This window comes from Mustela lutreola, chromosome X (genome assembly GCF_030435805.1).
Source record: "Mustela lutreola isolate mMusLut2 chromosome X, mMusLut2.pri, whole genome shotgun sequence".
Lineage (NCBI taxonomy): Eukaryota > Metazoa > Chordata > Mammalia > Carnivora > Mustelidae > Mustela > Mustela lutreola.
Genome location: NC_081308.1, coordinates 86,024,708 through 86,045,077, shown reverse-complemented (window position 1 = coordinate 86,045,077; position 20,370 = coordinate 86,024,708). Strand labels below are relative to the sequence as shown.

Sequence of the window (20,370 nt, the reverse complement as noted above, 5' to 3'; positions counted from 1 at the left end):
AAAATGACAAGGCAAAAAAACCTCACCACAAAAAAAAGAACAAGAGGCAGTACCGAAGGCCAGGGACCTAATCAATACGGACATGGGTAATATGTCAGATCTAGAGTTCAGAATGACAATTCTCAAGGTTCTAGCCGGGCTTAAAAAAGGCATAGAATATATTAGAGAAACCCCCTCCTGAGAGATAAAGGCCCTTTCTGGAGAATTAAAAGAACTAAAATCTAAACAAGTTGAAATTTAAAAAGCTATTAATGAGGTGCAATCAAAAATGGAGGCTCTTACTGCTAGGATGAATGAGGCAGAAGAAAGAATTAGTGATAAAAAAAGACCAAATGACAGAGAATAAAGAAGCTAAGCAAAAGAGAAACAAACAACTACTGGACCACGAGGGGAGAATTCGAGAGATAAGTGACACCATAAGATGAAACGACGTTACAATAATTGGGATTCCAGAAGAAGAAAGAGAGAGGGGAGCAGAAGGTATATTGGAGATAACTATGTAGAGAATATCCCTAATATGGCAAAGGGAGAGAGCATCAAAATCCAGGAGGTGCAGAGAACCCCCCTCAAAATCAATAAGAATAGGTCCACACCCTGTCACCTAATAGTAAAATTTACAAGTCTTAGTGACAAGGAGAAAATCCTGAAAGCAACCCGGGAAAATAAGTCTGTAACATACAATGGTAAAAATATTAGGTTGGCAGCGGACTTATCCAGAGACCTGGCAGGCCAGAAAGAACTGGCATGATATATTCAGAGCAGTAAATGAGAAAAACATGAAGCCAAGAATACTATATCCAGCTAGGCTATCATTGAAAGTAGAAGGAGAGACAAAAAGCTTCCAGGACAAACAAAAACTGAAAGAATTTGCAAACACCAAACCAGCTCTACAGGAAATATTGAAAGGGGTCCTCTAAGCAGAGAGAGAGCCTAAAAGTAGTAGATCAGAAAGGAACAGAGACAATATACAGTAACAGTCACCTTACAGGCACAACAATGGCACTAAATTCATATCTCTCAATAGTTACCCTGAATGTAAATGGGCTAAATGCCCCCAATCAAAAGACACGGGGTATCAGGATGGATAAAAAAACAAAACCCTACAAGAAACTCATTTTAGACCGGAAGACACCTCCAGATTTAAAGTGAGGGGGTGTAAAACAATTTACCATGCTAATGGACATCAGAAGAAAGCTGGAGTGGCAATCCTTAGATCAATTAGATTTTGAGTCAAAGACTATAATAAGAGATGAAGAAGAACATCATATCATACTCAAAGGGTCTGTCCAACAAGAAGATCTAACAATTTTAAATATCTATGGCCCTAACGTGGGAGCAGCCAACTATATAAACCAATTAATAACAAAATCAAAGAAACACATCGACAATAACACAATAATAGTAGGGGACTTTAACACTCCCCTCACTGAGATGGACAGATCATCCAAGCAAAAGATCAACAAGGAAATAAAGGCCTTAAATAACACACTGGACCAGATGGACATCACAGATATATTCAGAACTTCCATCCCAAAACAGAATACACATTCTTCTCTAGTGCATATGAAACATTCTCTAGAATAGATCACATCCTGGGTCATAAATCAGGTCTCAACAGGTATCAAAAGATTGGGATACTTTCCTGCATATTTTCAGACCACAATGCTCTGAAGCTAGAACTCAATCACAAGAGGAAATTTGGAATGAACCCAAATACATGGAGACTAAAGACCATCCTTCTAAAGAATGAATGGGTCAACCAAGAAATTAAAGAAGAATTGAAAAAATTCATGGAAACAAATGATAATGAAAACACAACAGTTCAAAATCTGTGGGACACAGCAAAGGCAGTCCTGAGAGGAAAATATATAGCAATACAAGCCTTTCTCAAGAAACAAGAAAGGTCTCAAATACACAACCTAACCATACACCTAAAGTAGCTAAAATGAGTTTCTTGTAGGGTTTTGTTTTTTTATCCATTCTGATACCCTGTGAGAGAAAGAACAACAAAGAAAGTCTAAACCCAGCAGGAGAAGAGAAATAATAAAGATCAGAGCAGAAATCAATGAAATAGAAACCAAAAAAAAACAATAGAACAAATCAACGAAAGTAGGAGCTGGTTCTTTGAAATACCTGTACATGTGCTAGCAGTTTTGGAGTGGATTAATAAGATTGATAACCCCCTGGCCAGACTTATCAAAAAGAAAAGAGAAAAGACCCAAATAAATAAAATCATGAATGAAAGGGGAGAGATCACAACCAACACCAAAGAAATACAAACAATTATAAGAACATACTAGGACCAAATCCACACCAACAAATTTGACAATCTGGAAGAAATGGATGCATTCCTAGAGACATATAAACTACCACAACTGAACCAGGAAGAAATGAAAAACCTGAACAGACCCATAACCAGTAAGGAGATTGAAACAGTCATCAAAAATCTCCAAACAAAAGCCCAGGGCCAGACAGCTTCCTAGGGGAATTCTACCAAATATTTAAAGGAGAATTAATTCCTATTCTCCTGAAACTGTTCCAAAAAATAAAAATGGAAGGAAAACTTCCAAACTCATTTTATGAGGCCAGCATTACCATGATCCCAAAACAAGACAAGAATCCCATCAAAAAAGAAAATTACAGACCAATATCCTTGATGAACACAGATGCGAAAATTCTCACCAAAATACTAGCCAATAGGATCCAACAGTACATTAAAAGGATTATTCACCACGACCAAGTGGGATTTATTCCAGGGCACAAGGTTGGTTCAACATCCACAAATCAATCGATGTGATACAATACATTAATAAAAGAAAGAACAAGAACCATATGATACTCTCAATAGATGCTGAAAAAGCATTTGACAAAGTACAGCATCCCTTCCTGATCAAAACTCTTCAAAGTGTAGGGATAGAGGGCACATACCTCAATATTATCAAAGCCATCTATGAAAAACCCACCGCAAATACCATTCTCAATGGAGGAAAACTGAAAGCTTTTCCACTAAGGTCGGGAACACAGCAGGGATGTCCATTATCACCACTGCTATTCAACATAGTACTAGAAGTCCTAGCCTCAGCAATCAGACAACAAAAAGAAATTAAGGCATCCAAATCAGCAAAGAAGAAGTCAAACTATCACTCTTGGCAGATGATATGATACTATATGTGGAAAACCCAAAAGACTCCACTGCAAAACTGCTAGAACATGTACAGGAATTCAGTAAAGTGTCAGGATATAAAATCAATGCATGGAAATCAGTTGCATTTCTCTATACCAACAACAAGACAGAAGAAAGAGATATTAAGGAGCCAATCCCATTTACAATTGCACCCAAAACCATAAGATACCTAGGAATAAACCTAACCAAAGAGGCAAAGAATTTATACTCAGAAAAATATAAAGTACTCATGAAAGAAATTGAGGAAGACACAAAGAAATGGAAAAATGTTCCATACCCCTGGATTGGAAGAACAAATATTGTGAAAATGTCTATGCTACCTAAAGCAATCTACACATTTAATGCAATTCCTATCAAAATACCATTCATTTTTTTTCAAAGAAATGGAACAAATAATCCTAAAATTTATATGGAACCAGAAAAGACCTCGAATAGCCAAAGGAATATTGAAAACAAAAGCCAAAGTTGGTGGCAATACAATTCCAGACTTCAAACTCTATTACATCATCAAGACAGTATGGTACTGGCACAAAAACAGACACATAGATCAATTGAACAGAATAGAGAGCCCAGAAATAGACCCTCAACTCTATGGTCAACTAATCTTTGACAAAGCAGGAAAGAATGTCCAATGGAAAAAAGACAGCCTCTTCAACAAATGATGCTGGGAAAATTGGACAGCCACACACAGAAAAATGAAATTGGACCATTTCCTTACACCACACACGAAAACAGACTCAAAATGGATGAAGAACCTCAATGTGCGAAAGGAATCCATCAAAATCCTTGAGGAGAACACAGGCAGCAACCTCTTCGACCTCAGCCCCAACAACTTCTTCCTAGGAACATCGCCAAAGGCAAGGGAAGCATGGGCAAAAATGAACTATTGGGACTTCATCAAGATCAAAAGCTTCTGCACAGCAAAGGAAACAGTCAAGAAAAAAAAAAGACAACTGACAGAATGGGAGAAGTTATTTACAAACGACATATCAGATAAAGGGCTAGTATCCAAAATCTATAAAGAGCTTAGCAAACTCAACACCCAAAGAACAAATAATCTAATCAAGAAATGGGCAGAGGACATGAACAGACATTTCTGCAAAGAAGACATCCAGATGACCACCAGACACGTGAAAAAATGCTCCACATCGCTCGGCATCAGGGAAATACAAATCAAAACCACAATGAGATACCACCTCACACCAGTCAGAATGGCTAAAATTAACAAGTCAGGAAATGACAGATGCGGGTGAGGATGTGGAGAAAGGGGAACCTCCTACACTATTGGTGGGAATGCAAGCTGGTGCAACCACTCTGGAAAACAGCATGAAGGTTCCTCAAAAAGTTGAAAATAGAGCTACCCTATGACCCAGCAATTGCACTACTGGGTATTTACCCTAAAGATACAAACATAGTCATCTGAAGGGGCACGTGCACTTGAATGTTTATAGCAGCAATGTCCACAATAGCCAAACTATGGAAAGAACCTAGATGTCCATCAACAGATGAATGGATAAAGAAGATATGGAATATATATACAATGGAATACTATGCAGCCATGAAGAGAAATGAAATTTTGCCATTTGCGACAACGTGGATGGAACTAGAGGGTATTAGGCTTAACGAAATAAGTCAATCGGAGAAAGACAATTATCATATGATCTCCCTGATATGAGGAAGTGGAGATGCAACGTGGCAGGTTTGAGGGGTAGGAAAAGAATAAATGAAACAAGATGGGATCGGGAGGGAGACAAACCATAAGAAACCCTTAATCTCACAAAACAAACTGAAGGTTGCTGGGGGAAAGGGGTCGGGAGAGGGTGGTGCGGTTATGGACACTGGGGAGGGTATGAGCTATGGTGAGTGCTGTGAAGTGTGTAAACCTGGCGATTCACAGACCTGTACCCTTGGCGCTAATAATACATTATATGTTTATAAAAAAATTTAAAAATTTTTAAAAAAAGAAATTAAAACTGAGAGAAATTCATGTTTAATAATTCATTAAAAAATAATATACCCATGACATGCTAGCATAAATGACATATTCTATGAAAAATAACTATATCTGCTAAAATAAAAATAGTAAGAAGAGTGACATTTTTGTATATTTTTACATTAAATATTTAGCATGTTAAAATACGCACAGTAACACCTAAAAGAACATTAACAGAATGTATAACTTAGTTCCAAACTAGAATAGGGGGCATCAATCCAAAAATAAGAGAGAAAGAAGAGAAAAGGCAGAAAAAAAGCAGATCATTTAGAAAGCTCAAAATAAGAGATTTGAAAAAAAAACTTTAAAAAAGATATTTGAGGGGCGCCTGGGTGGTTCAGTGGGTTAAGCTGCTGCCTTCGGCTCAGGTCATGATCTCAGGGTCCTGGGATCGAGTCCCGCATCGGGCTCTCTGCTCAGCAGGGAGCCTGCTTCCTCCTCTCTCTCTGCCTGCCTCTCTGCCTACTTGTGATCTCTCTCTGTCAAATAAATAAATAAAATCTTTAAAAAAAATTAAAAAAATTTAAAAAAAAAGATATTTGAATTTGTTTTTATTATTTCAATAATCACTACATAGGTAAATAAAGTAATTCTCCAGGTTAAGGAAAAATCCTCAAACAGGATTTAAAAATAAAATCTAGTTATACGCTATTTAAAGAGGCATCTATGGGATGCCTGGGTGGCTCAGGTCATGATCTTAGGGCCCTGGGATCGAGCCCCACATTGGGCTCTCTGCTCAGCAGGGAGTCTGCTTCCCCTTTATTCTCTGTCTGCCTCTCTGCCTTCTTGTGGTCTCTCTCTCTGTTAAATAAATAAATAAACTATCTTAAAAAGACATGAGGACAAAAGAAGATTAAATAAAACCCTAAACGATGGAAATATACCAAGTAGCTACCAGCCAAAATAAAGCCAGAATAGTAATGTCAATCCTGCACAAAACAGACTAAAACAAAAAGCATTTCTAACAACAGAGTTGCTCCACGATCACAGGTATGATTCATCAGAAGTGTAAGAAAACTCTAATTGTGTACACACCTAATAACAGATTCAAAATATATAGCAAAAATTGACAAAACTTTGAAGAAAAATTGACAAATACTTCACACTGGGAGATTTTCAACATTTTCATTCAGTAATTGGTAGATGGGTAGCAACAACAACAAATCCATAAGAAAACAGAAATTTTCAGTTCCAGTAATCTTCATTTCCTCACTCTACTTCAATTCTCACCCCATGGTCACTCTGAATCTTGTCATTACATTGAACAATCCCCTCCTGAAATCTTAAATTTCAAAGCTGTAATTTCATACTAGTCCATCTTTTAATCCCACTACATACTGTGACAATCACCAAGGCATCCCAAACCTCAGCTGTATGTGTATGTTCCCAGTCTGCAATCTTCTGTCTTCACCTTCTTCCCTTTTCAGTCTCAGCTCCCTGGTCCTTCAACCCAATCACTCTCATGCATCCTTGTCCAACCCTAGAGGGACTGCCTGTCCTTGCATGTTAGTAACATCACATATCCATGTTCTCTAATCGCATCTGGGCCTTCAAAACTTGTCTTTAATCATCTCCTATTCCCATCTCCATCAGGAGCTATTTCAAAATTTATACTGTCTCCTCAAAATATATTTTATCATCCTGGGGTGCCTGGGTGGCTCAGTGGGCTAAAGCCTCTGCCTTTGGCTCAGGTCATGATTCCAGGGTCCTGGGATCAAGCCCCACATCGGGCTCTCTGCTCAGCAGGGAGCCTGCTTCCTCCTCTCTCTCTCTCTCTCTCTACCTGCCTGTCTGCCTACTTGTTATCTGTATCTGTGAAATAAATAAATAAAATCTTTAAAATATATATATATTTTATCATCCTATAATTTTTAAGAAAAATTTTTTAAAGATTTTATTTATTTATTTGACAGAGAGAGAAATTACAATTAGGCAGAAAGGCAGGCAGAGAGAGGGGGGAAAGCAGGCTCCCTGCCGAGCAGAGAGCTGGATGCGGAGCTCGATCCCAGGACCCTGAGACCATGACCTGAGCCAAAGGCAGAGGCTTAACCCACTGCACCACCCAGGCACTCCTAAATTCCTATAGTTTTAACTCTGATTGCTAGTCTTATTTTGCTACTTCTCTATACTCTCACAGAACCCTGGGTATTCTATCATAGGATTTATCACACTGTACTCATCTTCTCCCCTGCTATATTTAAAAGATCTTCTAGGTTAGGGATGCCTGGGTGGCTCAGTCAGTTAGGCGTCTGCCTTCGGCTCAGGTCATGATCCCAGGGTCTTGGAATTGAGTCCCACATTGGGCTCCTTGTTCGGCAGGGAGCCTGCTTCTCCCTCTGCCTGCTCCTTCCCCTGCTTGTGCGCTCTCTCTCTCTCTGACAAATAAAATCTTTGCGATGCCTGGGTGGCTCAGTGGGTTAAGCCGCTGCCTTCGGCTCAGGTCACGATCTCAGGGTCCTGGGATCAAGTCCCACATCGGGCTCTCTTCTCAGTGGGGAGCCTGCTTCCCCCACTCTCTCTGCCTGCCTCTGCCTACTTGTGATCTCTCCCTCTCTCTCTCTCTGTCAAATAAATAAATAAAACCTTAAAAAAACAAATAAATAAAATCTTTAAAAAAATAAAATAAAATAGGGATAGAAGTGTATACTTCACAAGGTTGCCAAGAGGTTTAAATGGGTTAAAACCACATTTTATCAAGTGTGTATTTTGTACTTACAGCACATGTCAGTTTGGCCCAGCCATATTTCCATTGTTCACTAGTAACATGAAATTAATGGCTACCATTCTGGAGAGCATAAGTACAGAAACTAGTAGGTGCTCAATAAATTTTTTTTTTTTAAGCAAGCTCTAGGGACGCCTGGGTGGCTCAGTTGGTTGAGCAGCTGCCTTCGGCTCAGGTCATGATCCCAGCGTCCTGGGATCGAGTCCCACATCGGGCTCCTTGCTCGGCGGGGAGCCTGCTTCTCCCTCTGCCTCTGCCTGCCATTCTGTCTGCCTGTGCTCGCTCTCTCCCACTCTCTCTCTGATAAATAAATAAAATCTTTAAAAAAAATAAAAATAAAAATAAAAGCAAGCTCTACACCCAACATGGGGCTTGAACCCACGACCCCAAGATCAAGAGTTGCTACTGAGTTCTACGGACTGAGGCAGCCAGGAGAATTCTCCCCAATAAATAATTTTTAAAGAATACTGGTATCAGAACACAAAGAACTTTCAGAATGCCAGGACCAGAAAAAAAAAAAAAAAACTTTACAAAGTCTAACACTTTTTTTTTTTTTTTACATTTTAACATCTCTGAAAATAATAATCTTATAATTGATGTCATTTGAGAGTTTCAATGACAGTACTGTTTTGTAGTGGTTCAAAAGATAAAGATGCATCTTATAACTGATGGCACCTTAGAGTTGATAAAATAACTGTGTATATAAAGCACCTAGTACCTGGCATATAGGCCTCACATAAATTATTTATTATGGCTTACTCATATTTCCATTCCCAATACTAAATCCACTGTCAGGCATAGTACACAGTTAATAAATATTCATTAAGTGAACTTCTACAGGATACCCTCTGACATTTGTACATCTAAATCCAAATATATTATATGCCTTCCAAAACTACCTTCTTCTCACAAACTTCCTTTTATGGTCAAAGATACCATCATTCTGGGCCATACTGACTTAAAAACCTCAGATCTTTTTCTCTTGACCCTTCCCTTAATCCAGTTTAGGGATCAGATCCCGTCAATTCTTCCTTTATAACTTCTCCCCCAATTTACCCTGAGAAACTTAAAAATGTTTATTAATCCATTAAAAAATAATAAACCCAATACATGTTAACATGACATATTTGATGAAAAACTATATTTTCCAAAAAAAAATGACTAGAATAACATAGTTTTACATTTCTAAAATCTATTTAATGTTTCTGACTTAAAAGAATACAGCTGGATTCTCTGCTTTAGCACTAAACCTCCTATGTTGTTTTAATTGAAGTACATGAAGACAATCCAGCCTCACAAAGATATGTGTAGTTGGAAAAGAAAGCAGTATTTTAGTAGCTTTTTCAGAAAACTGTATATTAGTCTTGATAAATGGTAGTCTTTTAAGGGTTAGCCACAATGTAGAATCTGAAACCTTACCAATGGACTCTCTTTGTACTATTCCATTACAGTTCATTGCTATAGAAAATTAAAGTCTACTGAAAAAAAATGTTAAATAAATACACACATACCTACATAAAATTCATTGATATATCTTTCATTGTGAATTGATCTTTTACCCATTCATAATTTTACAACATCATACTTGGTCATCTGGAAAATATTGGTTCATTGAGTTACACCAACCTTCCAAATATTGACACATTTCATTATACAATATCTAAAAATCACATTCATTAATACTGTTACCAATTTCATTTGAAAAGTTTAAGTATTGGGAAGTTGTCAAGTTCACAGTGGTAGATACAAATTTTCCAACCTCATAATTTTCACTTGAAAGCTCAAATCTTATCACTGGCAACAAATACTGTGAGCTGTTTTCTTTGAAATGACGGGCTGGCTTTTCATTTTTGAAAAAAACGTCTGCCAAATACCCATGTGTGGATAATCATAGTTTATGTCAGTCATTCTTGCAAGTAAAAATGGTCTCCCATGAAGAAGGCAGCTAGTTTAGCTCACAACTCAATAACACAAGTGCTTTTCCTAAGGACAACTGCAGTTTAGTATAAAGAAGGGATTTATTTGTACTCCCCACTTCATCACACAGAATATTAAAGACATGTCTCAAAGGCTGAAATTTAATAAAATTAATGAATTTTTACTGCTTCATTTGGGACACTGAGAGAAACTAGCTTTTTTTTTTTTTTAAACTATAGCGAAGAATAAAATGACCATTAATACAGTTTGGCCCCACTGCCCTGATTCTTGCTAAGGCACCAGCAGTTTTATTCACCACTACTTTAGCGCTATCAGTGCAAATGTCAACTCAATGAAAATACCAGATAATATCTCGATATTGCTATGAAAATAATTTTAACCTCTCAGAACTCCTGTATCAGAGAGCTGCAAGAGGTGCACAGATCAAATTTGAGAACTGCTAGTCTAGGACTTCATCAAGTTATACCTGGACCATCATGTTAGTCTCCTATTTTTCCCAACACTAGCCTCTCTCCTTATTCATATTGTTTGGCATTACTAAACACAACTTCCTTACAATTCCGCTTTCAACATGTTCTGCCCAAAAATTATGTGATTTCCCCCGCTGGATAGAGGATAAAGTTCAAATCAGCTAGCATCACCTTCAAAGACCTCTACAATCTTTCCTCATCTAACCTTTTCAGCCTTACCTTCCACCACTCCCAGACACAACTATAAGTCAGTCTGATCTATTTAAGGTCTCTGGAAACAAAATTTACACAGCTCACAACTTTGCTTGAAATGTTCCCATTACATAAAATACTATTTCCTTTTATCAAATCTTAAATCCTATTCCATCTCAAGGCCTAGCTCAATGCCCAAATACTTTATGATACTTTTTCTAATCATTAGTTTACAGTGCTTCCTTCCTGGAAATATCACCACAATTACTCTCCTCACATTATCATATACTGTCTTTGATAATTTAACTTCTGAGTTGTTTATTTAACTTTACATGCTTTCCTTAATCTACCAACTGGATTAAAAACCCTAGAACACAGACACTCTGCTAAACTTCTTTTTTTTTTTTTTAAAGTAGGCTCCACACCCAGTGTGGAGCCCAACATGGGGCATGAACTCACAACCCTGAGATCAAGACCTGAGCTGAGATCAAGAGTCAGACACTTAACCAACTGTGCTACCAGGTGCCCCAGCACTTTGAGTCTTCTACAGCACCTAGTACATTGTAACAAGCAGAGTGAAAACACCAGTTTTTAAAAATGAAATCAATGAATGAATTCCCTTTCCAAAGGCAAGAGGAATTTGGTTAGATGAATGATTCACATGGTCTATGAACTACTGATGGTTCTTGAAAGTCCTCCAGGTGGACACTAGACTAATTTCTTAGAGTTATTAATGTTTTCAATGGGAATAATTATGCTATTTAATAAAAATCAGCCCATTGGCATCTCATCAAAAGCAATCCTCTCTTTCTCATTAATTCTGATGAGGTTTTTGCAGTGTTAATCAAGAAAATGTAGAATAAGTGACCCATAGGACCTGTTGAAGTGGTTTTAGAGAAAAGATGGCAATCATTGCTCTAAATTAGCAGACTCCAATGTGGAGTCAATTCTATCCATAACATTTTTATTTCCTTAAAAGAAGATATAAATAAATATGATAAAAACATTACATTTGTTAATATGAGAGGTGTAAGAGTGTTTGTTATGTTATGCTTTCTCCTTTTCTATATGTTTGATGTATTTTAAAATAAGGGAAAATGCATTGTGTGGCTCTTTGAAGTATACATGGTATGTCAACATACAAGAACATGCCATTTGACTGATAATATGGTGTTGTCCAGTTTTTACTTACCAGTGCATCATCTTGCAATGAAGCAAAAAAGAAGCCATAGAGCAAGTTAATTTGATCCTTGTGATCAATGAAGTCAAACATTGCAACCAGCCAACGATAAAAAAGTACCTATTGAGAGACAAAATGCTTATCTTTAGAGAAATAAAACTGGCACAGGAGAGAGCTTAATTCCCCACTCAGGGCTGTTTTAGAAGATTCTAGCACAAAGTAGGATAATAGATTTTATTTCTCAGTAAAAATTTATGCTTGAGCAAAGTCCCTGCATCAAGCTATATTGTTCCAAAACTACAGCCTTTGCACAAAAGGCCACTGCCATTACTCCATAAGTGGCTTTTCCTTGCCAGCCCTTAAGTGGTTCTGAAGGGCTTATCATCAAACTATTTAAAAAGATTACCTTGGTGCTACCAGAACACTTGCCCACACAAAGCCAGGAGACCGCCTTAACCACAGAATCTTCTGGTATTAGAGTTGTTGGAATCATACACTTCAATATCCGAGTGTTTACAGCACTCCCTAAAAAGCAAACTCCAAATTAAACTACATTTTAGAAACTTGATTGTTCCTTTACTATTACTCACTTAGTCCTAAAATCTCACTTTATACTAAAGGCAATAAAAAAGTAGTATTAGGTATCTCTTATCATCTTTACAAAATAGTTTCAAAAAAAATGTATCTTTAAGTTCTAATATAACAATAAAACAAATTCTTAGGCTCTGTATTTCTATTTAAAAAGGAAGGATGCCTACAAGGTTTCTTTTTGGCATGATGAATATGTTTGGGAATTAGAGAGTGGTGATGGATGTACAACTCTGTGAATAAGCTAAAAAATATCCTGAATTGCATGCTTTAAAAGAGTGAATTCAGGGGTGCCTGGGTGGCTCAGTGGGTTAAGCCTCTGCCTTCAGCTCAGGTCATAGTCTCAGGGTCCTGGGATCGAGCCCCACATAGGGCTCTCTGCTCAGAAGGGAGCCTGCTTCCCCCTCTCTCTCTCTGCCTGCCTCTCTGCCTACTTGTGATCTCTCTCTCTGTCAAATAAATAAAATCTTTTTTTAAAAAACAAAGTGAATTCTATATGTGAATTATACTTCAAAAAAATCTTAAGAAAATTTCAAGGTTTTTTAAAAAGATATATTTATTTATTTCAGAGAGAGAGCACGTGTGTGCCAGAGCAGGGGAAGGGCAGAGGGAGAGGGAGAGAAATCCTCAAATTGACTCCCTACTGAGGGCAGAGGCTGACAGGGGGCTCAATCCCAAGACCCTGAGATAATGACCTAAGCCAAAACCAAGTCAGATGCTTAGCCAACTGAGCCACCCAGGAATCCCAAGATTATTTCTTATTTCGTTATTATTTTTTAATGGCACCATAGATTCTGACTTATTTAAAACTACTGACAGACATCCTGCATGAGCTGGTTCATTTAAGAATAAATAAACTAAAGAAATACATTTGTATTCTCCATCCCTCCCAAAAAGTGGGGAGGATAGCAGAATGGAATAGCTATTCTTGGAATTAGCTAGCAGTAATAATATTTTATACTGTCCAATCTTTCCATCATACTCTCTGGGCTTCCATGGAATTCTCCCATCTGGTAATAGAAGTGATGTTGCAAATAACTTTTTATACACCCTGTATCAATTTCTGCTTATTAAGTCTCCAAGAATTAAATGTATATCTCATCAATATTTTTGGTATGTAAGCATTGTTTCATTTACATTATAATGTGGTGATCACAACCACTCACTGAAAAAACATTTTTCTCAACTTCTCATGCAAATATAATTCTCAAAAACATCTTGGATCCATGCATCTTTAACCACTGTTTAACATGCATTACAGTGTGCTGATCACATCCATTCACTATAATAATACTGTTCTCAACTTCTGCAAGTAGCATTCTTAGAAATATATGTGTCTGTAAATACTGTTTTATATGTATTATAGCATGATGATCACATCCACTCACTGAAATAGCACTGATCTTAACTTTGCCTGCAAGTAGCATTCTCAGAAACATCTTACACACATCTTTTTTCCCCCTGAGGGTAAAGACTTCTCTTTATTTTTTTATTTTTGAAATAAAAAGTGTGTAGGCAAGCCTGGGTGGCTCAGTAGGTTAAGCGTTTGCCTTTGGCTCAGGTCAGGATCCCAGGGTCCTTGGATCAAATTCTGCATCAGCAGGGAGCCTGCTTCTCCCTCTGCCGGCTGCTCCCACTACTTGTGCGTGCTCGCACTCTCTCTCTCCAACAATAAAATCTTTAAAAAGAAAAATGAATAAACTTTGCCAAACGTAAAACAAACAAACAAACAAAAAAACTACCTAAAATCAAGAAGAAAAGAATTCTAGCTACACATCTTGACAAGCTGTGTGATCTTAAACAAGGTTCTTCAGCCATCTGAGCCTTGGCTTTTCTATAAGTAAAATGGGGATAAAGTATCTACCTCCTAGGGTTGTGAAATGGTAAATGTCCATCACTCAGCCTATGACTGACTATGAGATAGTAATTTCCTAAGGAACTGTAGCTACTGTTATTATCCAGTCAAGGATAAGTAGGATGTTCCAGATTTCCTAGCTCAATGCTATATATTATAGACTCAATAAATGCTATTAAATTTTAAAATTTTTTAAAATAAAATAAAAAATAAAATTTATATTTCTGATGTACGTGATATGATATACATATACATAGTGGAAATGATTATTATAGCCACACTAATTTACATATTATCTCCTCACGTTGTTACCATTTTTCGTGTGGTGAGGGCACCTGAAATCTACTCTCTTGCCAAATTTCCAGTATTCAATACAGTATTATTAACTATAATCATCATGCTGTACATTAGAGAAATTTAGAGAAATTTGTTCATGCTACATACATTCTCAATTTCTACCCCATTATTCTGCAGAGAAGGAAGAAAGCAGTAATGGCAGGTAATGAATCATAAGAATAAAAATTTCTATATTCCACCATGGTTTCTTGTTTTCATTTTCTTTTTTCCCCCACTCCCATCCCCTAACCCTTCTAAAGCTTAAAACAGTCTGACCACTAACAATTCATACATGTACCAAATTCAAGGGGTGAATTCAATACAGACTAAATACTTACTTCCCAGTGACTTTTTAACTTCTAAAGTGTCTGAAGTCCTTTTGTACTTAATATGACATTTCAAACACACCTGCCTCTGAATATGAATTTAAACTTAGCAAAAGATCTACAGGTAAAGATACAGTGGTGATGGACGATATCACAGAAATAACTAAAAGGAGATAAACAATTAAGGGGGCCCTATCTGACATCACCAATTCCAGCTTAAGGGAAAAATGAAAAGTAAGAATAAAAAGCCAGAGATTATGTTTAAAATTGTCATATATAAGTTTCCAAGGCTGAGGCATGCATTTGCCACAAGACCTGGCAAACATCCTGAAAACCTTTTAACCATTCATTTCTGAGATATCAAAAAAGAGAAATTCCAATAGAGAAAACACTTGTATATCCCATACATGTTTTAAGAGAAGGGAGAAAATTCTCAATAGACACATCAGTTAAACATGGGTTCCTGGGAAGATAACAGAACCAAACAATCTGAAACCACTTTTAAGAGCCAATTCAAATTTCACTTTGTAGGAAAACACAGAGAACTAATCTAGTAAAAGTAGAGAACTAAAATACCTGAGAGTCATATTTTGAATTCGGCTAGTAATGTGTTATTGCTTTAACACACCCCTGCAAAACATGATGTTAGGGTATACACAAAGGAACCCCATATGCAAGACCCAGGAAAGAGTATATAAATCATCCAGTTTTGATAGATGTCTTAATATTTCAAAAAAAAAATAACCAGTAGAAAACCCGGTAGCAGTATGATGTGGTATAAACATAGAAGGGGAGTTAGGAGATCTGAGCTCCTCAGTTCTAGCTGACATTAAACAAGTCTCTAACAACTCTGGGTCTCTGTTTCCTCGCCTTTAAAATGAGAATAGATGTTCAAGGCCTAAAATACCTTCTGAGTCAAAAAATTAATAATAAGAATACTGGCCAGGTGTTCTTTCTTTCTAAGAACGTCTCCCTCTCCATTAAGTCCTCCCCAAGACACTTAGAACAGGAAAGGAAGCATTTCCACAAAAGAAAAAGCATCTTTACTGTTAAGGTCAAACACAATAGAATGGAGACAGTTTCAAAAGGGACTTGCCATAGTAAGTGATCCTGAAAGCAATGAAAGAGACTAAGTGATCTCTTAAGCGGTCTTATCTATGCTTCTTAAGAGAAATACTAAAAATGACTCCCATGTATTTGGTGACAAGAGTCTATACATTCTATTTGTAAAGACATGTAATAACTAACCATTCTCAATATATGTACACAGAAACTTCTGGTTCATAAGATAACTTAAACACAAAAAAGGCCCACTTTATGACCTTACCAGATTGGTTTTATGAAGAAAATAATACAAACAAAGTACTGCAACTAATTCCAATAATCTATTTCAAAGTCTGGAAGGCAAAATTAATAGCAAACTAATGACAAATGTATCCCTTTATCATACCAAATTTGCCACTGAGTGCCACATTTAATAGAACATCAATTTCTTCTGGAGCTAATCCATTCTTCCACGCCACATTTTCCACAGTTTTCAAGTGCTTTTCCAAGATTTTATCTTTACTCTGTGAGGTTTTAGCGGAATCTGGAAAAAGAACAATATTAAATAGTGGGACCTTTAAAATTTTTTCAGTCCTCAACTCCAACAGTTACAACTTAGGATACTTAAAAGAAATCTTTTTTTTTTAAGTAGGCTCTACACCCACCATGGAACCCAACATGGGACTTGGAACTCACAACCCTGAGATTAAGACCTGTGCTAAGATCGAGAGCCAGACACTTAACCAACTGAGTCATCCAGGTGCTCCTAAACAAATAGATCTATGTTAAAAATGCCTTCCCCAAAACCTTTCAAAGCCTTTAAAATTCTAGAATATTTAACAGCAATATTGGAACAGCACCTTCATTAAGGAAAACTGAACCATGTCCTGGCATGTCTGCTCTAAACTAACTAAAAGTACTGAACTTAGACCATAAGCAGATTCAATACTAGGACTGTAGTTCCCAAACTTCCCTGCAAATTGGAATCACCCAGGGAGCCTTTTAAAAATCCTGATGCTCAGACTGCATTCCATGCCAATAAAATCAGAATGTCTTACAGTGGATGCCAGGCATCAGTGTTTTTTAAAGATTCCGAGATAGGGGGTTCCTGGGAACTCAGTGGGTTAAGCGTCTGCCTTCCGCTCAGGTAATGATCCCAGGGTCCTGGAATGGAGCTCTGCATCGGGCTCTCTGCTCAGCGGGGAGCCTGCTTCCCCCCACGTCTCTCTCTCCCTCTCTCTCTCTGCCTGCCTCTCTGCCTATTTGTGATCTCTGTCTGTCAAATAAATAAATAAAATCTTTAAAAAAAAAAGATTCCGAGATAATCCCAATGTGCAACAGCTTGGAAACTACCTTGCCAAGAATTTTCTCTGTTGTTGTATCCCCAGTACCCAGAATGCTGATATTAGGAAGCACTTAATAAATGCCTATTAAATAAAGAAAAGCATGAATTGAGCAAAAATATGCTTTCCTTTAAAAATCCTTAAGAAAAAGTCTAGGACATTTTTACAGCAATAGAACTTTCATAAGGAAAATTATCTGTCTTACCCTTCTCAAAGTATCTCACTGCTATTTGCAGAGCATCTTCTCCTTGATCATCAGCATGTCCATAATCCTCTGGACTGTCTTGTTCATCATTCAAGCTGTGCTTTGAGTCATCCAGGTCTTTTTCTTCCCCCGCCAGATTAGTCTGATAATTATCACTAACTTGTGAAGTCCTCTTTTGAGCCTGAGGGTCCTTAACTCTCTTTTGAGATGACATTATTGCACACGCTCTATACAGAAACAAGTGTCAAGTTACCATTAAACAAAACCATCCCTTTTAACTCCACAAAGACAGGAAGCATATCTGCTTTGTATTCCCAACATTTAGTACACAATACCTAGGATACAAACAATACAGACTCACACAAACACAAAAACCCTAACAAACATCCAGGCAACAAGAAGGCTAACTTTCACAGAAGTCCTTGACCTAAACAGGAATAGGGAGAAACAACTCTCCAGGGTAATATTCACCAGTTGAACAGGACTTCTTCTTTTTTTTTTTTTTTTAGAGATTTTATTTATTTATTTGACAGACAGAGATCACAAGTAGGCAGAGAGGCAGGCAGAGAGAGAGAGAGAGAGAGAGAGAGAAGCAGGCTTCCTGCGGAGCAGAGAACCCGATGCGGGGCTCGATCCCAGGACCCTGAGATCATGACCCGAGCCGAAGGCAGCAGCCCAAACCACTGAGCCACCCAGGCGCCCCTTTTGTGGAAAAAAATCAAGCACAAGCAACATAGCAAGTTCTCTTAAAATGGCTCTACCACAAAATCAAGTCCAAAACTAATCCATCTCATACATTCAATCTTACTTTTTCCACTCACTCCTATTTTTCTCCACCCCCACCCCGATTTTGTTTTTAATCTTTTACACTCTCCACTTCATGAGTGCTGTTAAAACAGCTTAGTTCAAAAATGAAACTGGTGGGACGCCTGGGTGGCTCAGTTGGTTGGACAACTGCTTTCGGCTCAGGTCATGATCCCGGAGTCCCGGGATCGAGTCCCGCATCAGGCTCCCAGCTCCACGGGGAGTCTGCTTCTCCCTCTGACCTTCTCCTCGCTCATGCTCTCTCTCACTGTCTCTCTCTCAAATAAATAAGTAAAATCTTTAAAAAAAAAAAAAAATGAAACTGGTGACCAAACTAAGGACTCTCACAACAGAATCATTCCCCATTAATTAAGTCATTTATCCAGTAAATAATTATTGAACATCATCAAAAGCAAAGCACTGTTTTAGTTACTAGGGATTAAAAAAAAAAAAACAGTCAAGGTCTCTGATCTCCTGAAACTTACGGGAGTAGGGTGGGAGGAGTGTGAGAGAGGGGAGTAACACCATCTGATTTAAGACTTTGTAGCTGCAGTGTGGAGAACAGAATGTTGGGAGTCAAGGAGTGAAAACAGATGAATTTTTATTTTTTAAAAAAGATTTTACTTACTTATTTGACAGAGTGAGAGAGTGCAAGAGAGGGAATACAAGCAGGGGGAGTGGGAAAGGAAAAAGCAGGCTCCCAGCTGAGCAGGGAGCCCCATGCAGGGCTCAATCCCAGGACCCTGGGATCATGACCTGAGCCAAAGGCAGATGGTAACCCACTGAGCCACCCAGGCGCCCCGCAGTCTTTTTAAAAAATTTGTATGGGGGCGTCTGGGTGACTCAGTCGATTAAGCGGCTGCCTGTATTCCGTCTCTTGCTGTCTCTCTCTGTCATATAAATAAATAAAATCTTTAAAAAAAAATTAGTTAAAATTTAAAAGCCTTCACCATTCCAGAAAAAATATGACTGTAGTCTGAACTAGGCCTAAGATAGCGGTGGACAACGTAAAAAATGACTGATAAGCTTTGGAGATATACTGGGCAAGGCCGTGATAAAAGAACAGGATGTACGGAAAAGGAAAGAGAGGAACCCAGAAAGACTTACGTTTTGGGTTCAAATGGGAAAAACTAAGGAAATCGTTGGAATGACAGTTCCTCAATCACACCTCCCTAGAACATGAGGCCAGAGCTGGAGAGCGATATGTGTATCTAACCCAATGGGAGGTTCCGAGTTCCAAGTAGTTTCCTGGGGTCCGAAAAAGGAACGGTAGAGCAGCTTCTCACCCCATCCAGCTGAACTGTCCCATCGCCTCCCAGAAACCCAGCCCCTCACAGACCGCCACTGCAGAGAGCGAGAGCAAACTCGGCCAGGACGATCGACCCACTGGACAGTTATCTGAGCTGGGGAAAAAGCCCAATCCCTGCCACATCTTGCAGAAGAGTTACTCAGAAATCAGGAGAGTCCCTCTGCTCTGAGAGTCCCCACTTCGCGCGGTCTTTAAAAGTAAAAGTACCTCACCTAATACACTCCTCAGTCGCAAAGCCTCAGGAATCCGAACGCCGCCTCTCGGATTCAAAAGACCGGGCCCCGCCCTGCGCATGCGCTTCTTCAGAGACCCAGGCTGCCCTAGGCAGAGCGGCGTGCTATGCTGAAGCCTGATTGGTTGGGTTACAACTCAACGGCGCGAGGAGGCGCGCGCGCGCCGACGATGACGCAGATCCAATCCCGAGAATCTCTTGCCCCGCCCGCCCCGGGTAGGGGGACGCACGGTTTGTGGACGGTTGCTGCTGGAGCTAGCTGATTGGCTGGCGTTCCCACGATCCTAATAATGTTCGCATTCGTCATTTTGCGTACTTTGAGGCAATTAGTGTCCTTATTCCTGAGTTTAACAAGAGTAATTACAGTGATAATTTTGCTCAGATTGACCCTCAAGTATCAGAACTTTATAGGAAAATATGAAACTGTAAACTTCGCAATAAGGGCTGCTTATCTCTTGCTGAACAAGAGATTTAGGTTATTGAGTCTATGACTTCTGAAGCCATCGCTTTTCCCAGGCAAAGTTCCCGGGTGGGAGGAAAGGACGGCTGGATATGCCCTCTTTTCACCGAGGGCGGGCATACATATCTTACAGGATTTGCCAAAAACCTGCGTCTTAAACTAGATGTGGCACCTTTCACGTAACCTACC

At 38.5% G+C, this 20,370-nt stretch overlaps 1 protein-coding gene across 1 annotated transcript in view; it reads right to left on the bottom strand.

Annotated features, from left to right (window-relative positions):
• The window catches only part of CENPI (centromere protein I), a 77,300-nt gene extending 57,527 nt beyond the window's left edge, over positions 1 to 19,773 (bottom strand). Inside the window, exons 1-5 of the mRNA XM_059158128.1 lie at positions 19,702 to 19,773; positions 17,377 to 17,603; positions 16,235 to 16,372; positions 12,086 to 12,204; positions 11,692 to 11,799 (exon numbers count right to left, since the gene is read on the bottom strand). Of these exons, the coding sequence (XP_059014111.1) occupies positions 11,692 to 11,799; positions 12,086 to 12,204; positions 16,235 to 16,372; positions 17,377 to 17,590 (579 nt within the window). The 5' untranslated portion in view covers positions 17,591 to 17,603; positions 19,702 to 19,773. The remainder of the gene's footprint in view (positions 1 to 11,691; positions 11,800 to 12,085; positions 12,205 to 16,234; positions 16,373 to 17,376; positions 17,604 to 19,701) is intronic.
• Between the last annotated feature and the right edge of the window lie 597 nt (positions 19,774 to 20,370).